Source organism: Varanus komodoensis, unplaced genomic scaffold (genome assembly GCF_004798865.1).
Source record: "Varanus komodoensis strain SLA01 unplaced genomic scaffold, ASM479886v1 scaffold57, whole genome shotgun sequence".
Classification (NCBI taxonomy): domain Eukaryota; kingdom Metazoa; phylum Chordata; class Lepidosauria; order Squamata; family Varanidae; genus Varanus; species Varanus komodoensis.
In genome coordinates this window covers 1,053,722-1,074,690 of record NW_025336182.1, presented here as the reverse complement: position 1 = coordinate 1,074,690, position 20,969 = coordinate 1,053,722, and the positions used below count along the sequence as shown (strand labels likewise).

At 59.9% G+C, this 20,969-nt stretch overlaps 1 protein-coding gene across 1 annotated transcript in view; it reads right to left on the bottom strand.

Moving 5' to 3' along the window:
- LMNA (lamin A/C) overlaps positions 1-20,523 on the bottom strand; it is a 32,818-nt gene extending 12,295 nt beyond the window's left edge. Inside the window, exon 1 of the mRNA XM_044449116.1 lies at positions 20,047-20,523. Within this exon, the coding sequence (XP_044305051.1) occupies positions 20,047-20,396 (350 nt within the window). The 5' untranslated portion in view covers positions 20,397-20,523. The remainder of the gene's footprint in view (positions 1-20,046) is intronic.
- Positions 20,524-20,969: the final 446 nt, after the last annotated feature.

Sequence of the window (20,969 nt, the reverse complement as noted above, 5' to 3'; positions counted from 1 at the left end):
CCCGTGCGCCCCGGCACACGCGGTCACAGAGTCCACACGCCGGCCTGAGGAACGCGCGGAACCCAGCGAGAGCGAGCCCGCACCCTCAGAAGGCTGCCCACGTTCTTCGCCAGTCCAACAGCGGCTCCCTCCCTTGCTCTGCCTTGGAGAATTTATCCCGGCAGATTTGAACCCTGGCCAGGAATGGCCACTGACCTGGTGGCACAAGCCCAGCTGCTCCCGGAACGCTCGCCTTTTGGCCCATCCGATCGGCTCCCATGTAACTGGGGGCTCAGGGCCAGGTGGGGGGATTTGCCTGGAACCCACCCACTCCAGAGCTCCGGGTTCCGGCTGGCAACCGTTCTGAGGTCTTTTCCAGCCCAGAAATCCAGGATCCTTTTCACTGAAGAGGCTCCCGGATGGACTCGGCCACGGATGCTTTTGAACTCAGCCCCCTTTCTCCGACCATGGAGCAGCACCCAGCACGGCTCCTTCCATGCCAGCTGCGAAGGGGGATGGGACTCCAAGTGCAGCGGCCCCGCTCCGAGGGTGGGGCTCTGTCTCAACCTTTCAAGCGGGACTCGAGGATCCCACCGCCCCCGATGCTGTGCAGGCTGCGAGCTGTTCTGCCCAAGATCGAAGGACTGGCAAGCCTGAAGGAGTCGGCCCTGCCCCAGTCAGGCAGAGGGCCCTTCTCTGTGGATGCCGACCCGTCATCGGAAAGGGCAGAAAAGCGGCGGCTGACTCTGGGTCCCTCGTAGCCAGAAGGCCAGTGCAGGCGAGGCCTGCGGGCCACTCTCCCCCAGCCTGGTCCCTGCCAGCGGTTTGGGTTGCCACTGGGCCCAACACCGGGGCGCACGGCCAGGGAGCAGGACGGAAGCTCAAGACTAACAGGCAAATGGCCAAGTATCAGTTAATCAGGCTGAATGAGTTCAAATCTCCGGGCCCAGCAAACTCCATCCTTGAGCAGCGGGCAGGAGGACTCCCAAAACCACTGTCCATTACCTCTGAGAAATCACGGAGGACGGGGAAGTGCCAGAGGACTGGGGAAGGGCTCATGCTGTCCCCGCACTCAAGAAAGGAAAAGAAGAAACACCTGGGAACCTCAGACCAGTCAGTCTGGCATCAGTCCCTGGGGAAATTCTGGAGACGATGAAGCAGTCAGTCTGCAAGCACCTTGAGAGCAGTGCGGGGGTTGCTAGAAGCCGACATGGATTCCTCAAGAACAAATCAGGCCAGACTAATCTGAGTTCTTCTCACTGGAAAACTTCCCTGATAGACTACAGAAATGTGGTGGGTACAATTTATCTTGACTTAAACAAAGCTTTTGACCAAGTGCCCATGACCTCCTGGTTAGTTAAGCTAGGCTAGATGGAACAATTATGGTGGATCCGCAGTTGGCTACAGAACTGGATTCAAACTGGGGAAGAAGAACAAGCAGGGCCCTGCAGGACTCAGGCCCCGGCCAAGGGCTCTTCTGCACTGTTTTAAGGACTTGGATGAGGAAATGCAGGGAGCGACGACACACGGCTGGGTGGGGTGGCTCATACTCTGGACGGCAGAAAGAAGATTCAGCACGATCTTGATAGGTTGGAGCCTGGGCTGAAAGCAACAGGATGAAAATCAGAAGGGACAAATGCCACGTTCTGCCCCCAGGAAAAAGAAAATGCATCATTACAAGGTGGGGAACACTTGGCTCGTCAGTCCTGCAAGTGAAAAGGATCTTGGAATTGTTGTAGGTCACAAGCTGAATAGGACGCAACAATGAGATATGGTTGCAGAAAGGGCAAACGCTCTCTTAGGCTGCATTGGAAGAAGCATCACTTCCAGATTCCACGAAGTACTAGCTCCCCTTTACTCAGCACTGGTTAGGCCTCATCTGGGTACTATGTCCAGGTCTGGACAGCAGAGCTTAAGAAAGATGCAAGCAAGCTAGAAGTGTTTAGAAAAAGGAGGAGGATTTGGAGATTGGAAACAAAGCCCTTTTGAGGAGAGATGGAAAGAACTGGGCATGTTTAGTCTTGCAAAGGAAAGGCTGAGTGGAGACGGGACAGCATTCCTCAAGTACTGGGAAGGCTGTCCCAAAGAGGCAGGCCAGAGTCTCTTCTCCATCATCCCAGAGTGCAAGACGTGGAATAACGGGCTCAAATTACAAGAAGCCAGATTCTACCAGATTTTTTAGGAAAAATTCCTGCCTGTTTGAGCAATATGACAGTGGAACTAGTGACTGAAGGAGGGAGGTTGTGGGCTCTCCCATGCTGGAGGCCCACAAGAGGCAGCTGGACGGCCATCTGAAACCGGGGGGCTGCACCCGATGGCCCTCCAGAGCCTTCCAGCACTACGGATCTATGATTCTTCGTGGGCAGCCGTGCAAGGCGATCTGCGCTCCTCGGGGAAGGCCTTTGCTGCCGCGAACACAGCCAGGGCAGAAAGTGCCACGTCATGCCCGCATCCCCCAGGGGGCACCGAGGAGGGGAGCGCAGCAGCGCAGCAGAGCAAGGAGCAGGAGATGCACCCAGGCAAAAAGAACCACTGCTCCACAGACCAAGGAAAACTGGGCCTCAGGAAGGTATTTTTAGTTTGCTTTTGTTTCAGGAGGTACGTAGAGGGAGAAAGCTATAAATAGGGTTGAGCAAAGAAAATCTGAATGTTTTTTCATCTGCTGCAATCCAAGTTTCCATTCCTTGGTCACATTCTTTCCCCTCTTTCTTCCTCCCTTCTGCACCAGGACAGATGCAGCCGGGAAACAAAAATGCAGCTGCTTCAAAACACACACACACAAGCGGCACCCATGAAACAGATGACGGGAGCAAGTGGTGAGATCCTGGCCGTTGTCGACAGAAGCAGCCGGGGCAGCTGGACAATGGCAGCCTGGAGGGCCACCTGTGGCAGGAGCACTCTGGGCCACGCGGAGTTCGGACAGCACCGCTAGCGCCAAGGAGCCCGGAGGAAGCTCATCTAGGCTGCTGGGCAGATGGGCAGCTTGGGACGTGGTGCCCCTGGGCACACGCAGAGTGGTCCTCTCTGGCTCGAGGAGCTCAGCTAAGCCCCATGAATCTAAGCAGCTGCCTTGCACAGAATTAGACCACCAGCCCTTTCCGCCTAGCACGGCTGACCTCACAGGGGCTCAGCCTGGGACTCTGGGCATGCAGAATGCGAGCTGCGCACATCCTCCCAGCTGAGTTAAGGCAGAGCAGAGAGTTTCGGCAGAGCAGAGAGTTTCGCTCCTGCAGCGGGAAGCCGCCCCCCGCCCAGCGGATCCCTCGGCCATCTAGCGCAGCCCTCCTTGCAGCCCCGTCAGGACGGGGGCTTTCCAGCTCAGGGGACTGGAGGCGTGGCGAGTGAGCCAGGGAAATTTCTGCATGCAAAGCAGGGGTCCCACCGCACAGCTTCTCCAAAGTGATCTTCCAGCAGGCCAGTGGCTCCTGAAAGGGCCCTGCAGAGCGGTAGCTCCCCCAACACCCCCCCCGCCGTGGAAATCTTTAAGGTAAAATACCTGAAATGCGCTCCTCTAACCTATGAACTGTTGCAATAAAGAGGTCGCTCTTTTCCCCGAGGGCACATGAGAAGCATTTCCTCAAATTCCAGTTAGCAAGGAACAAAGATCGAAGACACCTTGCTTGGGTGGAGCGGGGAATCAACCCACTCGGCAATCCCGAAGGACTCGCTCGCCAACGGAACAGCAAGGCAGAAGCGATGCCGTATGCTACCGAAGCAGCTGCCTTAAATCCCCCATAACAAATGCCACCAGGAAGCCCGAGGGGCTGCACAAACGCACGCCATTCGGCGGGGAGACACCGCAGCAGCCCAGCACCATCCTGCCTGCACGTCTGACGAGGTGCCCAGCTCTTCTCCTGGGGAGGCTCTGGAAAGCCTGGCCGGTGTTTACAGTGGAAACCAGCCTGGGGCTGGAACCCTCCGGTGCCGCCCCCCCTTCCCAAGCCATTTCGCAACATCTAATGCACGGACTCCGCTTTTTAGTGGGGAGGTGAGTGCATAGTTCATTCCAGGAAGGGGGAAACAAAATCTGACTTGTTGACCCACAGACCCTTCAAATGGAAAGGGGACTACTGGGGGTGGAGGGGGAGGGAGCCACAAACCACAGGAACACAGCAGTTCCCAATTTGCACGCACATGCTGGACAATGCCGTGTCTGTAAGAACAGCGCTTTTATCCGTATATGGCGCTCTGTCTTACAAGCAAGGGCACGTCTTACACACGACTAAAACGCATTCAGATATGAAGCACGGGCAGCTCTGCTCGCACTGAGCTGCTTTCCTACATCCGCTTTTCTTCCTGCTCTGTGGAATATCATACCAGCAAAAGATCCATGTCTAGGGCAAAGAATACACAGACAGTTACACCAGAGACTTTCTGGGCTTGCCTTTAAAAGGCAGAAACAAGAAGAAAGCCGACTCAGGAAACCGAAAATCTCCTCAGGCCCAGTTATCAGTGGAAGAAATCCAAGACGCATGTGCAGGCAAGCCTGCACCCAGCGTGGTGGTGCACTCTCCCCTAATGCAGGACTCGGGCTTTGCCCAGACAGAGCCATTCAGGCCGCAGTGTGCCAGGCCAGATGTGTTCCTGGACTGCGGGGCAGTGCTCCTTTCCCTTGCAGCAACTGCAAATCGCTCCTCAGCTTTGAATGGGGTCTGGAATGTGCATCCATCTGCCTGCCATCTTGCAAAGTGTCTTCCACGCAACCGGGAACCCTATCCTCTGCCCACCCCGCCGCTCTGTTCCTTTGAAAGCATTGCTGGTTCCGAGCACATCTGGCAGCAATCCTTTGGTCTGCCTGCAGGGGGCAGCGTGGGACTCCCCACTGGATCCGTGAAGGGTGGCAGACGGAACATGGCTGCCATTTGCCGGCGCATCACAGCACTTCTTGGGAGAACGGGCAGGGGCCCTGCTTTGGGCTTGGGAGAGTTCCTCTTCTGCCTAGGTCTGTGAAGCCAGTCCAGAATTGGCCTTCCAAGTTAAACACAGTGGGCACAGGCGGCCTCTCCCCAGCAGGGGAGCTTTTCTCTCCCGGATGGAGATCAGAGGCGGGCATCTGCCATTCTGTCTCCTCCACTTCCGTGCCAGAGGGAAGAGGTGGGATAAATCTGTAATAAATAACTACAAAACTCGAAGACCTCCTGGCCAGTTTCCGACAAGTTTGTTACACTTTTCTTCAAGAAAAAGGCCAGATCGCGGAAGCAAAACAGTTACCAAAAGCATTGAAAAGAGCCCTAAAATCCGGGCTTGGGGATGCAACCCCCCAGGGGCCAATGCTGCCACCGCCTCTGGAGGGCCTGCGCACGAGAGCAGGAAGGGGCGACCGCAAGGAACCAAGAGGAGTGCCGGAGGTGCCGCTCTGGCCCACCCGCCTCTGAGTCATCCATTGTTCCTGACATCGGGACATCCCGCCAAACCACCAGGGATGTGGCAGATGGGAGAGAAACGTGCACCAGGCCAGCTGCTTGTGGTTCGGAGCCAGATGGACAGGATTCAAGGCTCACTGTCCAGCCCGCTCCAGGCGAGAAAGGGATCTGGCCGCCAACCCTGCGCAGGGTTCCCTTTCCCAACGCCTGGGCACAGCACAGGTGTCCGGCGGGGCTTTTCAGGTAGCCCTGGTGCCTTCAGGAATGCAAGGAAGCAGCCATGGAGCCTCCCGCAGGAGATAGGCAAGCAGAGGAGGATGCTCTGGCCTTGGGAGAAAATTAAGGGGGCAGGAGACCTCAATACAGAAGGTGCATTCCCCCACACCCCAAGGAAAACACGAAGCACTTCTCTGCTCATGCACAGGATCTCATCTGAAAAGGCAGCCCTGTGCTCAGAGGTTCTGGCACAAAGGAAATCCGAACTAAAATACTTTCTTGAGGGCAAAAGGTGCCAATGTTTTAAAAAACTGTTTTGGCAGCTTTGGGCCACTGATGTCTTCACTGAAATGCCACAGAACCCTACCTGCATTTTGCCAGTGTGAGGAGGCGTTTGGGTTGCCCTCAAACCTGAAATGGGGCAAGGAAGGCCTCAGAAACCGACACACTATTTGCAGGCTATTATTCGCACACCACTTAGGGAGCTCCTGCACAGAAATCCACAATGTGGCCTGTCCTGCAATGTAAGACAATAACTCGGGATTTCAAGGCTTGCAAAGTAACCAGACTGCGAAAGGCAACCTGCCAGGGCTTCCCCACTGCTTGCCACCCTTTCCAGTAAAAAGGTATCCCCCATCCCCAGCGCATTTCGAAGGAAGCCGTGATGGCGAAGGTAAGAACGAGAAGGTTCCTTTCTAACAGGGAATGAAAACCAGACACTAGCAGGATCCCTGGGCGTCATACCGAATCCATCTATACGTGGCCACCTAAAACGCCCGTGTTTTTTCTACGGATGGTTGCACTTTGAAAAACGCACGCACACCCCCCCCCATGCAGAGTGTAAAACAAATCACAGGCCCCCTGGATCGGCAAATAGTCCCCTGGGTCTGACTGCAACGACAAAGCCCGCGACCCAGTGCGCGCGCAACTGACTCCAGCTTATCGAAAGCAGAAAGCGCAGGGCTGAGCACCGCACGGGGGGGTGGGGTGGGGGGGAGAACGATCCAGGGCTGGAGCGCTGCTCTGCCTCCACCCACCGCCGCGCCCACGTGCATTCCAGCTCTCTCTGCCGGGTTGACTCATGCAGCTGCCCGCCCGTCTGCAAAAGGAGGCCGGCCGGGGCATCTGCTGCTATTTGGGCCAACAGAGGCCTAGCAACAGCCGCAGACGGGCAGGGAGCACCGGATTCAGCCAGGGACACGGGTCTGCACGGCTTTCTGGCACCGGCTCAATGACGCTTTGGGAAGAAGTGAGTCAGACTGTGCAGCTCCCTCCGCTGCCAGGCTGCCACTTTGCAGGCGTCTAGGCCATGGGCAATCTGGAAAGAAGTTTCGGGTGACTTTTGACAGAGCAGAAACTCCCAGAACGCCAGTCTGGTGACAAGACTTCCTATGTGCGTGCGCCCACAGGGGTGCACACTTCCCTCCCCCAGTTAAGGGTGAAAGCAAGAAGGGAAAAATTGAGGCCAACCCTCCTGGTAGACACTGCTGGTGCAAACACACGCATGTGCCACCGAGAGCAGCAGTTCCAGGGGAGGCTGCGAACAGCCTCATCAGCCGAGGAAAGCCGCTTTGAGACCAGGGCCTCCTGCACTGGCGACCTGCGCATCCTTCACGTGTGGAACAGTGCGGAGCCCGGGTTTCTGCACTGCGCTGAGGCCATCGCCGTTTCTGGAGCGAAAGTCTTCAGAAAAGCCACAAGGGGAAGTGGCAAGCCACCCCGGCCTGGCAGCACAAACCATTTCCACCTCACACCCACGGTTCTCTTGTTCGTAGGAAAAGAGGGTCGGTTAACCCCCCACTGGAGTCCTGACCCTGCCAGGGGCACAAACCCAGCACTTCGGAGGCTGCCCGAAGCTGCAGGGAGCACCCGCGACCGAGTAAATGTAGGGGAGCGGGGGAGGACAGATGGCGCACGGGCCCCAAGGGGAGTGAGCCCAAGGACTCCACCCCGGCATGGCTTGCACAGGCTCCGGGAGCACCCGAGGCCCACCTTCCCGGGAGAAGCAGGGGAGCAGCCTCCTCCACTGAGCTGCAGAGCCCCGGCCCAGCTCCCCCTTGCTCCTGGCCCATCTGGGTCAGAGGCCTCTGCAGGCTCCAGCCTTCCCCACCTCCACGAGGGAGGCGCTCTCAGGAAGGCTTGGAGGTGTCCCACGGGATGAATGGCGCACTCTGTTCCCCGCCAGCGGTGCCGGTCACGAGGCAGCGAGTGACGATCAGCAGACCGGGTGGTGTGCACCGCGGGGCCAGGGGGCCTCAGGCCCTGCACACGCCTTTTCCTACTGCTAGCAAGGGAGCCGTTTACTTTCAAATCCCGCACACCCTTGCCAAAAGCGAGCGGAAGTGACTGCCGCCCCGTTTGCCAGCCAGCCCACAATTCACATGGCCCGCGGCCTGTGCACACATGCCCGGCCTTCTGCCAGCACCGCCCCATCTGAGCATCGTGGCCTCGGCTGCTTTAGGAACATTCCCAATGCCCGGGCTCGGCTCCAGGATATCCTGGACTGGGCTTCCTACTTGGTAAGAGTCCCTGTGTAACCCTCGGGCCCGCCGCTCACACATCTGGGCAGCAGCCAGCTGCCTCTCCCTGCAGAGCAAGACCCAAACGGTTCCTGGCGGGGATTCCTGCCTGCAGCCGCCTGGGGGTTTGCAAGCACAAGAGGCCCGTCCTCACTCAAGGAGCAAGGGCCTGTCTGCTCCCCCGAGCGGCCTCCCAGGGAAGCTTTGATCATGCCGTCGCCGCGCCTCGAGGAGGAGCACCAGAAGTGCTTCTTCTGGCCACAAGAAGCGCACCCAGCAAGGAAAGGGGGCCAGGGCCAACTGGCACAACAGGGTGGCCTATCCTGGGTTGACTTCCCTCTGCGGACCCTGCAACCCCCCAGCAGGGACCCACATACCCCACCACCGCTTGCAGGGTCGGCACGCCCAGCAGTCCCCCGGGGACAATTAGGCCGCAGCAGGCCGCGTGTCACGCAAACGAGGGCCATGCATGCGAGGGCAGTGCCGGGCACCTTCCCCACAGAAGCATCGAGGAGAGGCGGGGGTTTCGAAGCAAACCAGCAGGTGCCCCAAGGCGCAGGCACGGCGGCTTGGCCGGCAGAACCCGGTGCCTGCCGCACCCACCTCCTGCCAAGCCCCCCACGCCAGTATTTAAAAGCCACAAGGCACCTTGTGTCAGTATTTAAAAGCCACAAGGCACCTTGGGAGACCTGGCAATGGATTACATAAACAAAAGAAGCCGGTGGGGCACGATGGCGGCAGGGCCTCCCTGCCCCCCACCCTGGCATCTGATCAGAGGTAGGCTGCCTCTGAACTCAGAGGCTCGCAGAAGCATCAGAGAGCGCTGGAAGGGGCCAGCACCTGGCTCGACGTAGAGCCCCATTTATTTATTCACTCCTGTTTATAAGCTGCCTACAATGGCTGAGGCCTTCCTAGGCGGCTTACCACGCATACAAGTCAGACGTCCCCGACAGTGGCTTTGTCCAGCCCGCTTGACAAAACCAAATGAAACACGCAAGAAAGCTTCCTGCAAAAGCTGAGTCTCCAAGCAAGGTGTGTGAACAAGAGCTCCAAGCTGCTGATCTGCGTACACAGATGCACCAGCGACACAACGCAGAGCCGTAATGCGGCACCTCCACTTTGACGGCCCTCGAGCAGTGGCCGTGGGAGGACCTCTCCGCCCGAGCCACTCAGAGCAGACAAAGGTGGGCCGGAGCCCAGCCTGTGAGCAGCAGTGGAAGGGAAGCTGTTGCCTTGCACACACCAAAGCCCCGGCCCAGGACTTGTCCCCTCGAGCAAAAAATCTCAGCATGGCAAAGACTTCCCAGAGGCTGAGGGGCGGTCTTTGCACCAAAGGCCCTCAGCCTGGGCAAAGACGGTGCACTTGTCCTGCCTGTCCTCCAAGACAAGAGCAGTGCAGGGACAACATGGCAGGCTCCTGGTAAAATGCCATGTCTGAGGAGAGCAACTGCAGACGAAAGGCTCCTCTGGAAGCAACAGTCGGCCTCCCAAGCCTCTCAGCTCACAGGCTGCAATTGCTCCTCCACCATTCCAGGCAGGAATGTGCGATCTATCCTGACAGCAGCTGAAATCTATTTGCATCCATGATAATGAGAGGGACTGTCAGGTTTCTGTTTGAACAGATCAGCTGCAACTGGCCCAGGCACAACAAAAGCCAACTCTCATTATTTTGGCTTGCAAATGAAAAAGGAAAAAAAAAAAAAGCTCAGGAGAATTATTTACGCAGGAGGCAAGGAGGGGGCCGATTTTGTTTTGCAAAATGTGCAGGAGAAGCTGGGAGCATTTTGCAAGTTGAGGCAGAGCAGAAGAAAGAGGCCCTGGAGAAGCTGTGTCTGGCAGCTGCCCAGTGAGGAGGCTCCGCACGCCCCTTGAGACAACTGACTCATACCCGGGAGGAAGAGAGCTGCCGGCTAACTGCCGTGAGCTCAGGGGAACTGGCACCAAAGGCCCCCTGGTCCCCCTTGCAGGACCTCTCCCTGGCCAGAAACAGGGAAACCAGCATGTCTGGAATGGAAACGTGACTTTCCAAAGGCACGGAGGAGCCCATCTTCCCAGACAGCCATCAGCCACCACCGCCTAACGGGGCATTTAGAGCAAGGCCGCGCCCTGGTCGCCCAGGTGAGCTGGACGGACCCCCACCAGCAGCACCCAGGAGGGCACCAGGGTGTGGAAGGCAGGCGTTTCATGCTCAGCAGCCACTTCCCCCATGCCGTGCTCGGGGCAGTTCCAGGGGTCTGTGTGGCCCCCACCGGGGGCGGGAGCAGGCTTGTCCCTGGGCTCGGCTTGATCCAGCAAAATCCTGCTTTCCGAACACAGACATAAGCAGTGCATGGCTTGGCTTTGTTATTCCTCTCCCACTGTTGCAAAGCACAGGCGTCTGGAAAGGGCATTCTGCACATGCTTAAAGGCCGCAGGATGGAACTGCAACATGGTGCCATCCTCTCACAAGGAGCCCTTCAAGCGGCTCCCTTCAAAAACATTCCAACGCTCAGAAAGACACAAAGCCCAAGTACTGGACAACACAGACCCCTTTCTCCCCAGCTGAGAAAGGCCGCCGTGTCCCCTTCTTCCCCCGCCCCACACCCAGCAGAGGGCAATTCCTTTCGCCCACGCGTGCCGCAGTCTGTGGCTGGCACCGCACCACAGCGAGCGCCTCTCGCCCCAAGAGGGTGGAACCGGGGGCAGGAATTCGGGCCCCACCTTCTGCTAGAGTCTGCAAGCAATGCACGCTTGCCTCTGGCTGGCACGAAGCGGCAGCACGTGCCCAGGAGGCGGCTAGCCGGGACACACTCCCCACACCAGTCGCCGCCTCTTCCCTGGGCCAGCCTACGCGCGAGTCACTGCTTGGCTCCAGGCCTCTGCCACGCCAGAAGGGGCCTCCCCGGGAGCACTTTTCCTTTGCCGGACCCCTTCCGCCTCTTCTCACAGACCGAGCTCTCACGCTGGCCGATCCCAAGGCTAGCCAACTGTGAAGAATGCTTCTGGCGGATTCATCCTCCGCTTCCCTGCCAGTCAAATCAATTCCATTAATATTTTCAATTAACTTTTCCATTACCAACAGTTATAGATGCTGTTCAGTTAGCAAAGGGAGGGGGCCGCCCCTGCGTTCAGGCGGCACCTGGCCCGGCACGGCCATTTTTAACATTCCCCCTCACTCCTGCGCGCGCCCTCCGCCCAGCTAACGCCTCCCTCGGTCATTACAGCGGGATCCCGTCGCGCGGGCAGACAGCGATTAACCAACTGTCCACTCAACAGGCAGCCTTTCCTAGGCCCACCAATCAGCATCAAGCCTGCAGCGCTCGGCGCCGCTGCACCTATCAGCACGCCCCGAGAGTCAGGTGAAGCCTTTGATTGGTCGCCCGCGGGAGCTGGGCGCGGCTCGGCCGCGAGCGTTCCAAGAGGGCACGGGCAGCCGCGCGGGGGGCGCCCTTCGAGGCCCCGGCGGGCCCTCTAGCAGCGCCGAGGCGGCCCCTTCCGCCCACGTGGCCCGCGATGTCTCGCGTTGCTGCCTGGCAACACGCCGCCCGGGAATGTTTCCGGCGCGCATTTGGCGGTAGGGCGGCTCCGTTCAAGGCCGACGTGGCCTTTTCTCGCCGGCGCAAGCCCTCGCTTGGGTTCGGGGCTGCAGGAGGCGCGTGGGCAGCCCAGGCGTTGGCCTCCCTTCACGAGCAGCCACGGGGAGCACGTTGCCAGACCGCGGCCCATTCTAGCACCCACTTGAACTCCCATCCTAACGAAAGACGCAACAACTCGACCCCCCCCCCCATGACTTCAGGAAACGCACGCGGACCCCCTGAAGGGGAGCAAAGCTCCCCCTTTCTCTGTCTCCTTCCAGGAGCTCTGTGAGGGTCTGGATCCCCGGAGGACCAATCACTAGGGAGAGGGGCCAACCTCACGGGGGCGGGGGGGGGTCCAGGCTGGGGTTGGGCTGGACTGGTTCCAGAGCTGACCCCCTGCCACTTCAGGTCTGCCAAGGCGTCAGGAGGAGTCGTGGAGCCTCCAGCTGCCCGGACGAACTGGAGAAGGGCCAGCTGCTCACCCACAGTGCTTCTGGCGGCCTGCCAGACAGCCAGCCTTGTGGAGGCAGGGGCAGCAGTGCCGCTGCAAGGCTGTTTGGCCCAGGGCGCCCCCCTTCGGGAAGGTGGACAGATTTGGTGCATGAGGCACAGGCGGCATAATGCGGGGAGCAAACATGAGGTCTGGCTGCAGAGGCAGTGCCTGCAGAAGTCTGTGTTAGCCAGACATCCGAGCAAGCTAAACCTGATCTCAGACTCCCCCAGCCAGATGGGTCTTCTCCAAAGCAAAATAAAACATAACTCTCCCGAAAGAGCTGTGTCTGCTCAGACGGGACGCTTACTGAATGAAGGTGTAAGACCGCAGCAGGAAGGGAAATGTTCCCGGAGTGGATCCCCAGGCTCTTGGAGAGCTGAGAGGTGACCCTTCTGACCCCGGAGAGGAGAGGGCAAGGAGGGTAGATACCGACACACTGCTGCCTCACCACAAGGGTGGCAACCTCTGTTTAATCAAGGTGTGCCACTCGCTCCCAGGACTGCACAGCTTGAGCAAAAGTGAGGGGGAGTGCAGGCACACGTGCATCCTGGGATCAAAAAGCAAAGGAGGGTGCACTGATTAAGTTTGAGGTCACTGCCCTTTTCTGGATAAAAATAAGGGTAGTGCCCAAAAAGCCAAATCTTGTAAGACTGACTAGAACCATGCGAGTCCTCAAAAGCACTTGCTGGAAGCCTCACTTCCTGGGAAGAAACCACCGGAGCCCTGCACAACGAGGACAGCAACCCCTGGGGCCTCCCAGGCAGCCCACCCTTGCTTGCGGGACGCACAGCCATTACAGCTCTGGTGAGAACAGGCTGTTCCAGGGGTGGGAAAGCCAGGAGGAGGGTCCCGTCAGCCCGGGAGCACCGCCCCGCCAGAGCAGTGGAGGAAATCTCCCAGCAGGAGCAGAGCTGCCAGCCACTTGACAGGCTCCAGCTGTCCCTCTTTCCTAGCTCCCACCACTGTTTCTGGAACTTTCTGGAGAGAGCCTGTTTTTCCAGCTACCTACTCTGGACCAGTCGCTGCCATGATTTTGCCCTTGGGGGTAGCTGTTTTTCAAAGCATGCGGAGAGCGCGCCAAGCCCGCCTGCAGTGAATCACAGCCTCTCCGCCATCGCAGAAGGCCTGGACTGCAGCTTGGCTGGGGCGGTGACTCATGAGCAGGCACCCAGGGCCAAACCGCTGAGTGGGACTATCCCAGCCCGCCAGAGCAACATCCCCAACCAGCTTAGAAGGTGCCTGGAGGGGGAGGGTGGGAACAAGCCCCCCCCCCCACACACACACGTGCGCCACTGTTTCTGCCACTGCCTCGAGCTGCTCCCTTCCTGGCCGGCCGGCCCCACAACATTGCCTGGTGAGGTACAGGGACAACAGCAGGGCAAGCAGTTCTGCTCCCTTGTGCCTTTCTGCAACCGGGCTGGAGGGGGGCAGGTTGGAAACCCAGCTTGCCCAACTGTCTGACTCAAACTGAGTCTCTCAAGATGTTTCCAGTGGTGCAGCTCCAAGTGGCAGCAAGCCGGGCTGCTTGCAAGCATGGCTGTGCAGCTGCTCCATCTTTACCTTGTGAGCATTACAAATAGAAACTGGAAGAAGCACTGGGAGAACATGGGAGGACTGCAAGTGGAAGATGCAGTCATGCAGGAAGCCGCACCTGGAAGCAGCCTCATTCGAGACCACCCAATGGGACTGTTACTAAAACAGGTGTGCGCCAGGAACTGTAAGCTACTGTGAAAACAGACTAAGGGCTGCTTACCTTGTTGCACATTTACTGGGGAAAACACTTTTAGAAACACTGCCCTGTGAGGAGAGACCGAGAGAACCGGGCATGCTCAGCCTTGAGAAGAGAAGGCTGAGGGGGGACATGGTATCCCTCTGTAAGCACCTCAAAGGCTGCCACAAAGAGGAAGGTCAAGATCTCCTCTTGCTGATGCCAGAGTGCAGGACACAGAATAATCAGCTCAAGTTGCCGCAACGCAGATTCAGGCTGGACATCAGGAAGAGCTTCCTCACTGTCAGAGCAACACGACAGAGGAACCAGCTGCCCGGAGAGGTGGGGGTCTCTCCCACACTGGAGGCATTCAAGGAGAAACCAGGCAGCCATCTGAGTGGGGTGGTCTAACTGCAACAGCAGGGGTTTAACTCGATGGCCTCCATGACTCCTTCCTGCTCCTACCTTTCTGTGATTCTATGTTGGCTGTAACACCTTGATCAACCAGCTGGCTCCATTCCCCCACAAGAGCAAGCCATGAGCAGCTGAGGGGTTCTTGCGCCTTCACTCTGAGGTAAACTGCACTTTGCTCTCATTTGGTTTTGGTATTCAACTTCCCTGAAGGAACACGCATGGAACATGCAAAAGCAAGAGGGCCCAGGAAGTGGCCTTTCACCAGGAACCCACCCACTCCAGAGCAACCTTTCCCAGCCCAGAAATTAGAGACCCTTTTCTCTGAAGAGGCCTCCGGATGAGCTTGGCCATGGCTGCTTTTGTACCATGCGCCGGGCCTTTCCCGTGGAACTGAGAAACCAACGAGGCAAGTGAACACGTATCAAGGGCCACAGGGCCCGTGTGGTGCGGGGGCGAGGGGGGACGTGGCATCACATGTTCTAGTCCCCACTTGGCCAAGAAGCTCCATGGGTGACTCTGGGTCACTCACTCCCAGTCTGGCCTACCTCACAGGGTTGTTGTGAGGATAAAGTGCCGATGAGGAGGACTACAGAAGCCTCCTGGGGAAAAGGTGGGATATAAATGTACTGTATCAGCAGCACATGGCCAGTCTCCCGTCGTCGTTTCTCATCGCACAGCACTTCCACACCAGCTTTCTGAAGGTCTGCAGGGGGTGTGATGTGGGGAGGGAGTGGAGCCCGTTAGGCCCAGCGGGGCTCCCTGTAACAATGGCGATGCACATGTCGTGCCCAGTATGGAAAGCCATGTGCCCCAGTTGCTGGGAGCATGGAATGAGAGTGCCCGGCTGCGCTGCTCTGCCCACCTGCCCTTTGGCTGGATCCGGCAGGGCTCCCTTACTCTCTTATTTACTCAAGCGTCCGTGCTGGTTCGCCGCAAGCGGGACAACCGACTTCAGGCTGCAAGCCAAGCAGAGCTTCCATCTACATAGGCAGCACACCGGCCTCCCAGGAGCCGGGCACAAACCGGGGGGTGGGGGCGGCGGCGCTCCTGGGAAGAGAAAGCTGGGCGAGATGGGCCCATGCAACCAGATCGCTAAGCACAGAGTATGGAGCGCAGAGCTGGGTTTGCTGCCCACTGAGTCCCCAAGAGGCTCCGGGGGCCAAGAGCCCCCCTACCGTGGCTGCAACCCAGCCAAGGGATTCCCATGGCTTCCTGCCTTTGCACCCTTCACCTTCTGGGCTGGCTGCCCGGATCTGCCCACACGAGCACTTGGCAGGGCCGTCCCCAACCTGATGCCCTCCCAATGCTTGACGAGCACCTGGATCCCCTGCCCGCTGCCCGTGGCGACTGGAGCGACTGGGAGCTGCGTCCCAACATGGAGAGGACACCAGCTGGAGGACGGCAGTCCTTGCGTGTGCCTGGCAAATGCCTCGAAGAGACGCCTCTGCAACCCTCCAGCTGCATCCAGCTCTGTAGTGCCAGGGCCGTCCACGGCTCCAGCGGATGTCCCCGCTGCCATGCGCCGGGCTGCCTGGGAGTGCTTCCCGTCTCCGCTGCTGCCCTGCGCCATCTCGGCACACTCCTGCAAGGGGAAGAGGCCAGCACGGTGGTCCTCGCAGGGTGGTCCGGGAGAGCTTGCGAGTGCTGCCGCTGCTCTGCGCCTCAGAGGGCCGCTTGGTGGTTGACCCCGGCACAGGAGAACAGCCGAGGCCACAAGGGGGCGCGGACTGAGGAACCACACTGGTCTGCTGCCAAGTCACACGGTGTTCTTGGAAATGCCATTTACCATTTTGAAGAGAAAACACGTTCCTAATTCTCGTGGCCACAGTGGCACATGTGCTGGAAAACGCTCCAACACACGCCATCAGAAACACAGCCCGCCCCAGCTTTTGGAGGCTCTCGGCCAAGAGGCCCATCAGGGCCCTCCTCCCGCGGGGAGCCCACCCTCTTGCCACACTCGCTCGCTGCTCCGGCTCCCTGCCCTGGCCCCCTTTCTGCCCACTTCCTCCAACCCCAAGCAGTTGCCCCACAGTCCCATTTAAAATGCGGCTGTCCAAGGCCGGGGGCAGCGAAGCAGCTGCGCAACAGAGATAGCTGCTTCAGCGGAGCTGGCCAAGTCTGAACAGCTGAGATACGGGTGCGGGGGGAATCGCTCTCCCCGCAAGCGGCTTCCAGCAAACGCCAGCATGCCCTCCGCTGCCCCCGTCTGTGAGGTCCAGAACTCCTCCTGCATCTTCGCAGAACTTCTGCACAGGCTGACAGACGCTCTCATCCGGACGGGGACCCCGGGCAGCGTGAGTGACTGGGCGGGCTGGCGCAGCCCAGCTCTTGCACTCAAAAGTCTCACTGCCGAGCGCTGGAGCGGGAGGAACAGAAGGCAGACCCAGGAATATAGCAATGGCAGAGAGCTCTGTTGGGGGGGGGGGGTGCCCAGTGAGCAGCACAACCTTCCCCAGCTTGGTGCCCTCAGGCACGTGGGCCTGTTGGCCATGGCAACCAGCGACGCTGGAAGTCACCGTCCAGCAGGTCCGAACCATTGCTTCAACGATCACAAAGCGCTGCTGAATAGAACTGATACAGGCAGGGCAGAGCTCCGTGCCAACGAGGGCAACGCCATTCCCGCCCCCAGGCATGGGCTCTGGCCAACTTCGCCACCTCTGGCATGTCAGGATCAACAACCAGTTCCCAGTCAGTTTCGGAGTCAATGAACTGCTCCTTGCTCGCTCGCAGCCCTGTTTGCGGTTCCACAACATTTGTCGCCTCTCCTGGCAACGGCCACCTCTGAGCTGTTGCACAAGGCAGGAAAACAGGTAGTTTGGAATGGCGTTTGCGTCTCGCCTGGCAGGAGGGCGGAAGACGCAACGGCCCCCGGGGAGGACGGCCCGCGGGGTTCTTGGCAGCCCGCACACACGTGCCCAGCCTCCCAGCAACTCCCTTGCAGGGGCGGCACAGCCCACTTGCTTGTGGGGCAGAGAGGCACCAGGGCCGGGGAGCCGCCACCCACGCGCCGGACGGGGCTGCAGGCATTTGCCGCACGCGCCCACGGCAGCACTGCGTGTGCAGAGTGGAGCGGAGCTCGGCCTCTCCCGTTGCCACAGTTGGGATTGCAATTCTCCAGATTGCTGCCACCATCGCGAGGCCTGAGGCAGCACGTGCTCTTTTTCCATGCACACACGTGAGAGCTCTTTTGGCAAGGGGCATGTACATGACATGCGCGAGCCCGCCGAGCCACTCCTCAGACTTGCTTTGTGAATGATCTTGTGGGGAAATGGCACTTCGCCTGCACAGGCCTGGGAATCTTACCCTCAGGCCTGTAAGAGGGGCCAGCATCTCGCAGATGAGCAGCTGGGCTGCAGTGAAGATCAGCCCGGGTAAGGCGGCAGCCCTAAACACCCCAGAATAAACCGGGCAGACATGCATGGGAGGAGCGAGCTGCCAGTCTGTGTGCGGCTGGGCTGAGAGAGGGCTGGACTTGGAATATGACGGGGTGGCCAGACTTGCTCAAGAGAAGAGCGACATGCAGTAAATGTCCGGTGTTTAAGAGCTGCAAGTGGGTGCCCGCAGGCAGTGAGTGGAGAGCCACGAGCCGCAAAATAAACTCCGGGGCCACACGCCACCCGTAGAATATTGCATAAATGTAGAGGGCTCGCGATGTAATATAAGTACACCACCGAACCATCCGGGGCAGATCCATGCTGGAACAGCTGCATGTCACACCCTCATTCATAAGGCGGCTTGCTTCTAGGGAGGGTGCTTTGCAAAGCGCTGGCATAGGGAGCAGGGGGCGAATGGCTGCTGCTCTCGTGGTGCAGCCCTTTCAAGATTAAGCTGCTGTCACAGGCCTGGAGAGGAGCAGTTACACAGCAGTGTAGTTTTTAAACAGCTCAGCCACATGGCACAGGGACCTGGGATCCAAATGCAGCTGCTCATATTACTATCGAGATGAGCACAAAGTTATCTAAGGAGGGATCTGCAAAGGGGCATGCAGGTTAAATATAAAACTCAGGGCTGCGTTCACAGGCATCTTTAAAATGCGTTATTTCAGAACATTCCGAATTATGGACACAACAACCAAGAGCGTATGGCCGTGGGACCACAACCGTGGGGACGGCTCCATGGCACTCATGACTTCCAGGACCAGGAGCCAGGAACATGCTCGGGCTGTGCAAGTCTGATCCCGCAGCACCACCCTGGCCTTAGCCGGCCAGGGGCTGCAGGAAGCCAACAGCCCTCCCTACTCTCGCCCCCTCCCATCTGGAATTTGGTGGCACACTGCGCGGAACAGTCACTAGCCCGCTGGGTTTCCCCAAGGGGGATCCCATCCCTCAGCTCCTCACCCTAGCAGGAAAAGACACCCCCGCTCCTGCAGGGCGAAGTCAAGACCCGGCAGCAGCTGACCTAACGCCATGTCTCACCCACACTCCCCTGCACCTCTTGGAGACCAGCTGGGGGTGCGGTGCGGTGGGGCTGCCTGCATGTGCCCCCTCACATCACGCAAAGCAGGAGGCAGCCCCTACAGAGAGGAGCTCGCCTTGCCTGAACTCGGGACTCCAATGGCGGCCACAAGCGTGCTCAGCCCTCCCCTCCCGCAGCTTTGCCAGTATGAGCTCCCTCCCTCTTGCTCGTGCCCAAGAACAGGGCCGGGGTGGGGGGGCTCTCCCTGTGCAAAGGCGTAATCTGGCCACAGCATGTAATGTGTTCCAGCTGCCGACACGAGGGGGGGGCGGGGGGGAGAAGAGTCCTCTCACTTCACCGCCACGCCCAAGGGAAGCCATACACTAACCTGGGGTGCTCCCAGATGAGGCTTCTATTGTGCAATCGCCCTGCCTCGTTCATGGAATTTTACTAGGGGATCCATTTGGAGCGCTGCTGAGTTTTCCCAGCACTTTCCCCATCCTTTTTCTGGCCAGGGGAAAAAAAACCTTTAAAGGTCAAGGAAACACTCTCAAAAGCCATGTTGTGCCAGCACGAAAAGCAAGCATGGAAGTGAAGCGCAGCTACAACGGAAGGCTCTCCGTTCCGTCCAAAGCTGAAAGCCACGCAGAAAGGCACTGGACCCGGACGGCATCCAGGAAGCCGCCTCTGCTTCAAACCTGGCTGTAACCGAGATAACAAAAATAAGTCCCTGAAGACCGAAAAAGCCCCTGCGAGTGTACAGATCTAATGACCCCGCCATTCCCTCTGAACAAAAGGGACCCGTCCCTCTGCTGACAGTCCGAGCCAACCGCCACGCCATCGCTCCTTCCAGCTCGGAGCAACTGGATTGCTCCAAAGCCGCCAGTTCTGGTTGACACGTCCCTGGGACCCCAAAATCAACGGCGGCACGCGAGGTCGAGGTCGAGGCCGCTGCTCGGGGCCAGCCGCCCAGTGGCAGCCCGTGCAGGGACGCGGCCCTCGAGCCTCAGGGTGTTCGGGAGGGGGGGGACAAGCCCGGGGTGCGTCCTGGCCAACGCGGTGGACCGCCTCGCCGCCGGGCCCACGTCCCACGGAGCTGCTTTTCCGCCCGGTCACGGGACGAGCCACACTTCTGACAGCTGCCGGCGGCACCCCCGCGGAAACGGGCAAGCACGGAAAGCGACGGACCGGGCGCGGGCGCAGACTGGAGCCCTCCTGCCCAGCTGGGCCGCCGCCCTTCCCCTCCCGCCACGCCGGCCGGTCCCGAGGCTGGCCGGAGCCTCCGGGCAGCAGCCGCGGGCCGGCGGCGCCCCGCAGGCCCGCCTCCCGCCCGGAGGCCCGCGTGGCCGCCTCGCCCGCAAGCCCGCCCGCCCCGCAGGCCGCGCGCCCCGCAGGCGCCTACCTGGCCTTGAGCTCCTTGAACTCCTCGCGGACTTTGCTGAGCTCGAGCTGGAGGCGCGCGCGCTCCTTGGCCACCGAGTCGAGCGTCTTGCGGGCGTCGGCCAGCTCCGCCTCGTAGGCCGCCTTGATGCCCGTGACCTCGCGGCTCACCTCCTCCTCGGACTCGGTGATGCGCAGCCGCAGGCCCGCGTTCTCCGACTCCAGCGAGCGCACCTTGTCGATGTAGACGGCCAGGCGGTCGTTGAGCTCCTGCAGGTCCTCCTTCTCCTGCAGCCGCGTTATGCGGGCCGGCGAGAGCGGCGTGGCGCCGCCGCCACTCCGGGTGCTGCGCTTCTGGCCGGGGGTCTCCATGGCGCGGCGCGGCGGCGCTGCGGCGGCTCCTGGGAACGGTCGGGGCGCGCGCTGGCTCGTCTTGCTCGGCTGGCGGGCTGCCTCGCTCCTTCCCTCTGTCCCTGCTCCTGCCTGGCGGTCTGACTCAGCGGGGCCTTGGACCGCGGCTCAAATAGCGCCGGGAAGAGGCGGCGGCGGGGCGGGATCGAGCCCGCGCGCCCGGCCCTCTGGGGCGGCGTTAAAGGCGCAGGGCGCTCCGTTGCGCCGGCCTCGACGCGCTGCGGGTGCCGGCCGTGGCAGCTCCCGCTCCCGCGCCCCGCTCCGCAGCCCAGGCTGGGCAGCGCAGCCTTTGCGGGGCAGCCTGGAACGGCCGCCCTTCCTTCCATCAGCTTTGCGCGACAGAGGCGCTTCCAGCGGCAGCTCCCACCTTCGCCAGGCAGCGCGGTGGCGGGGTGATTCCAGGTCACGTCAAAGGGACGGCATCGACAGTGGCTGGGCAACTCGCAGTCCACACATGCTCAGGAGAACGCACACGCGCCGTTCAGCTGCCGCAGAACTGATCCGAGCACTTCTGCAACGCAGCGGCGCCGGCTT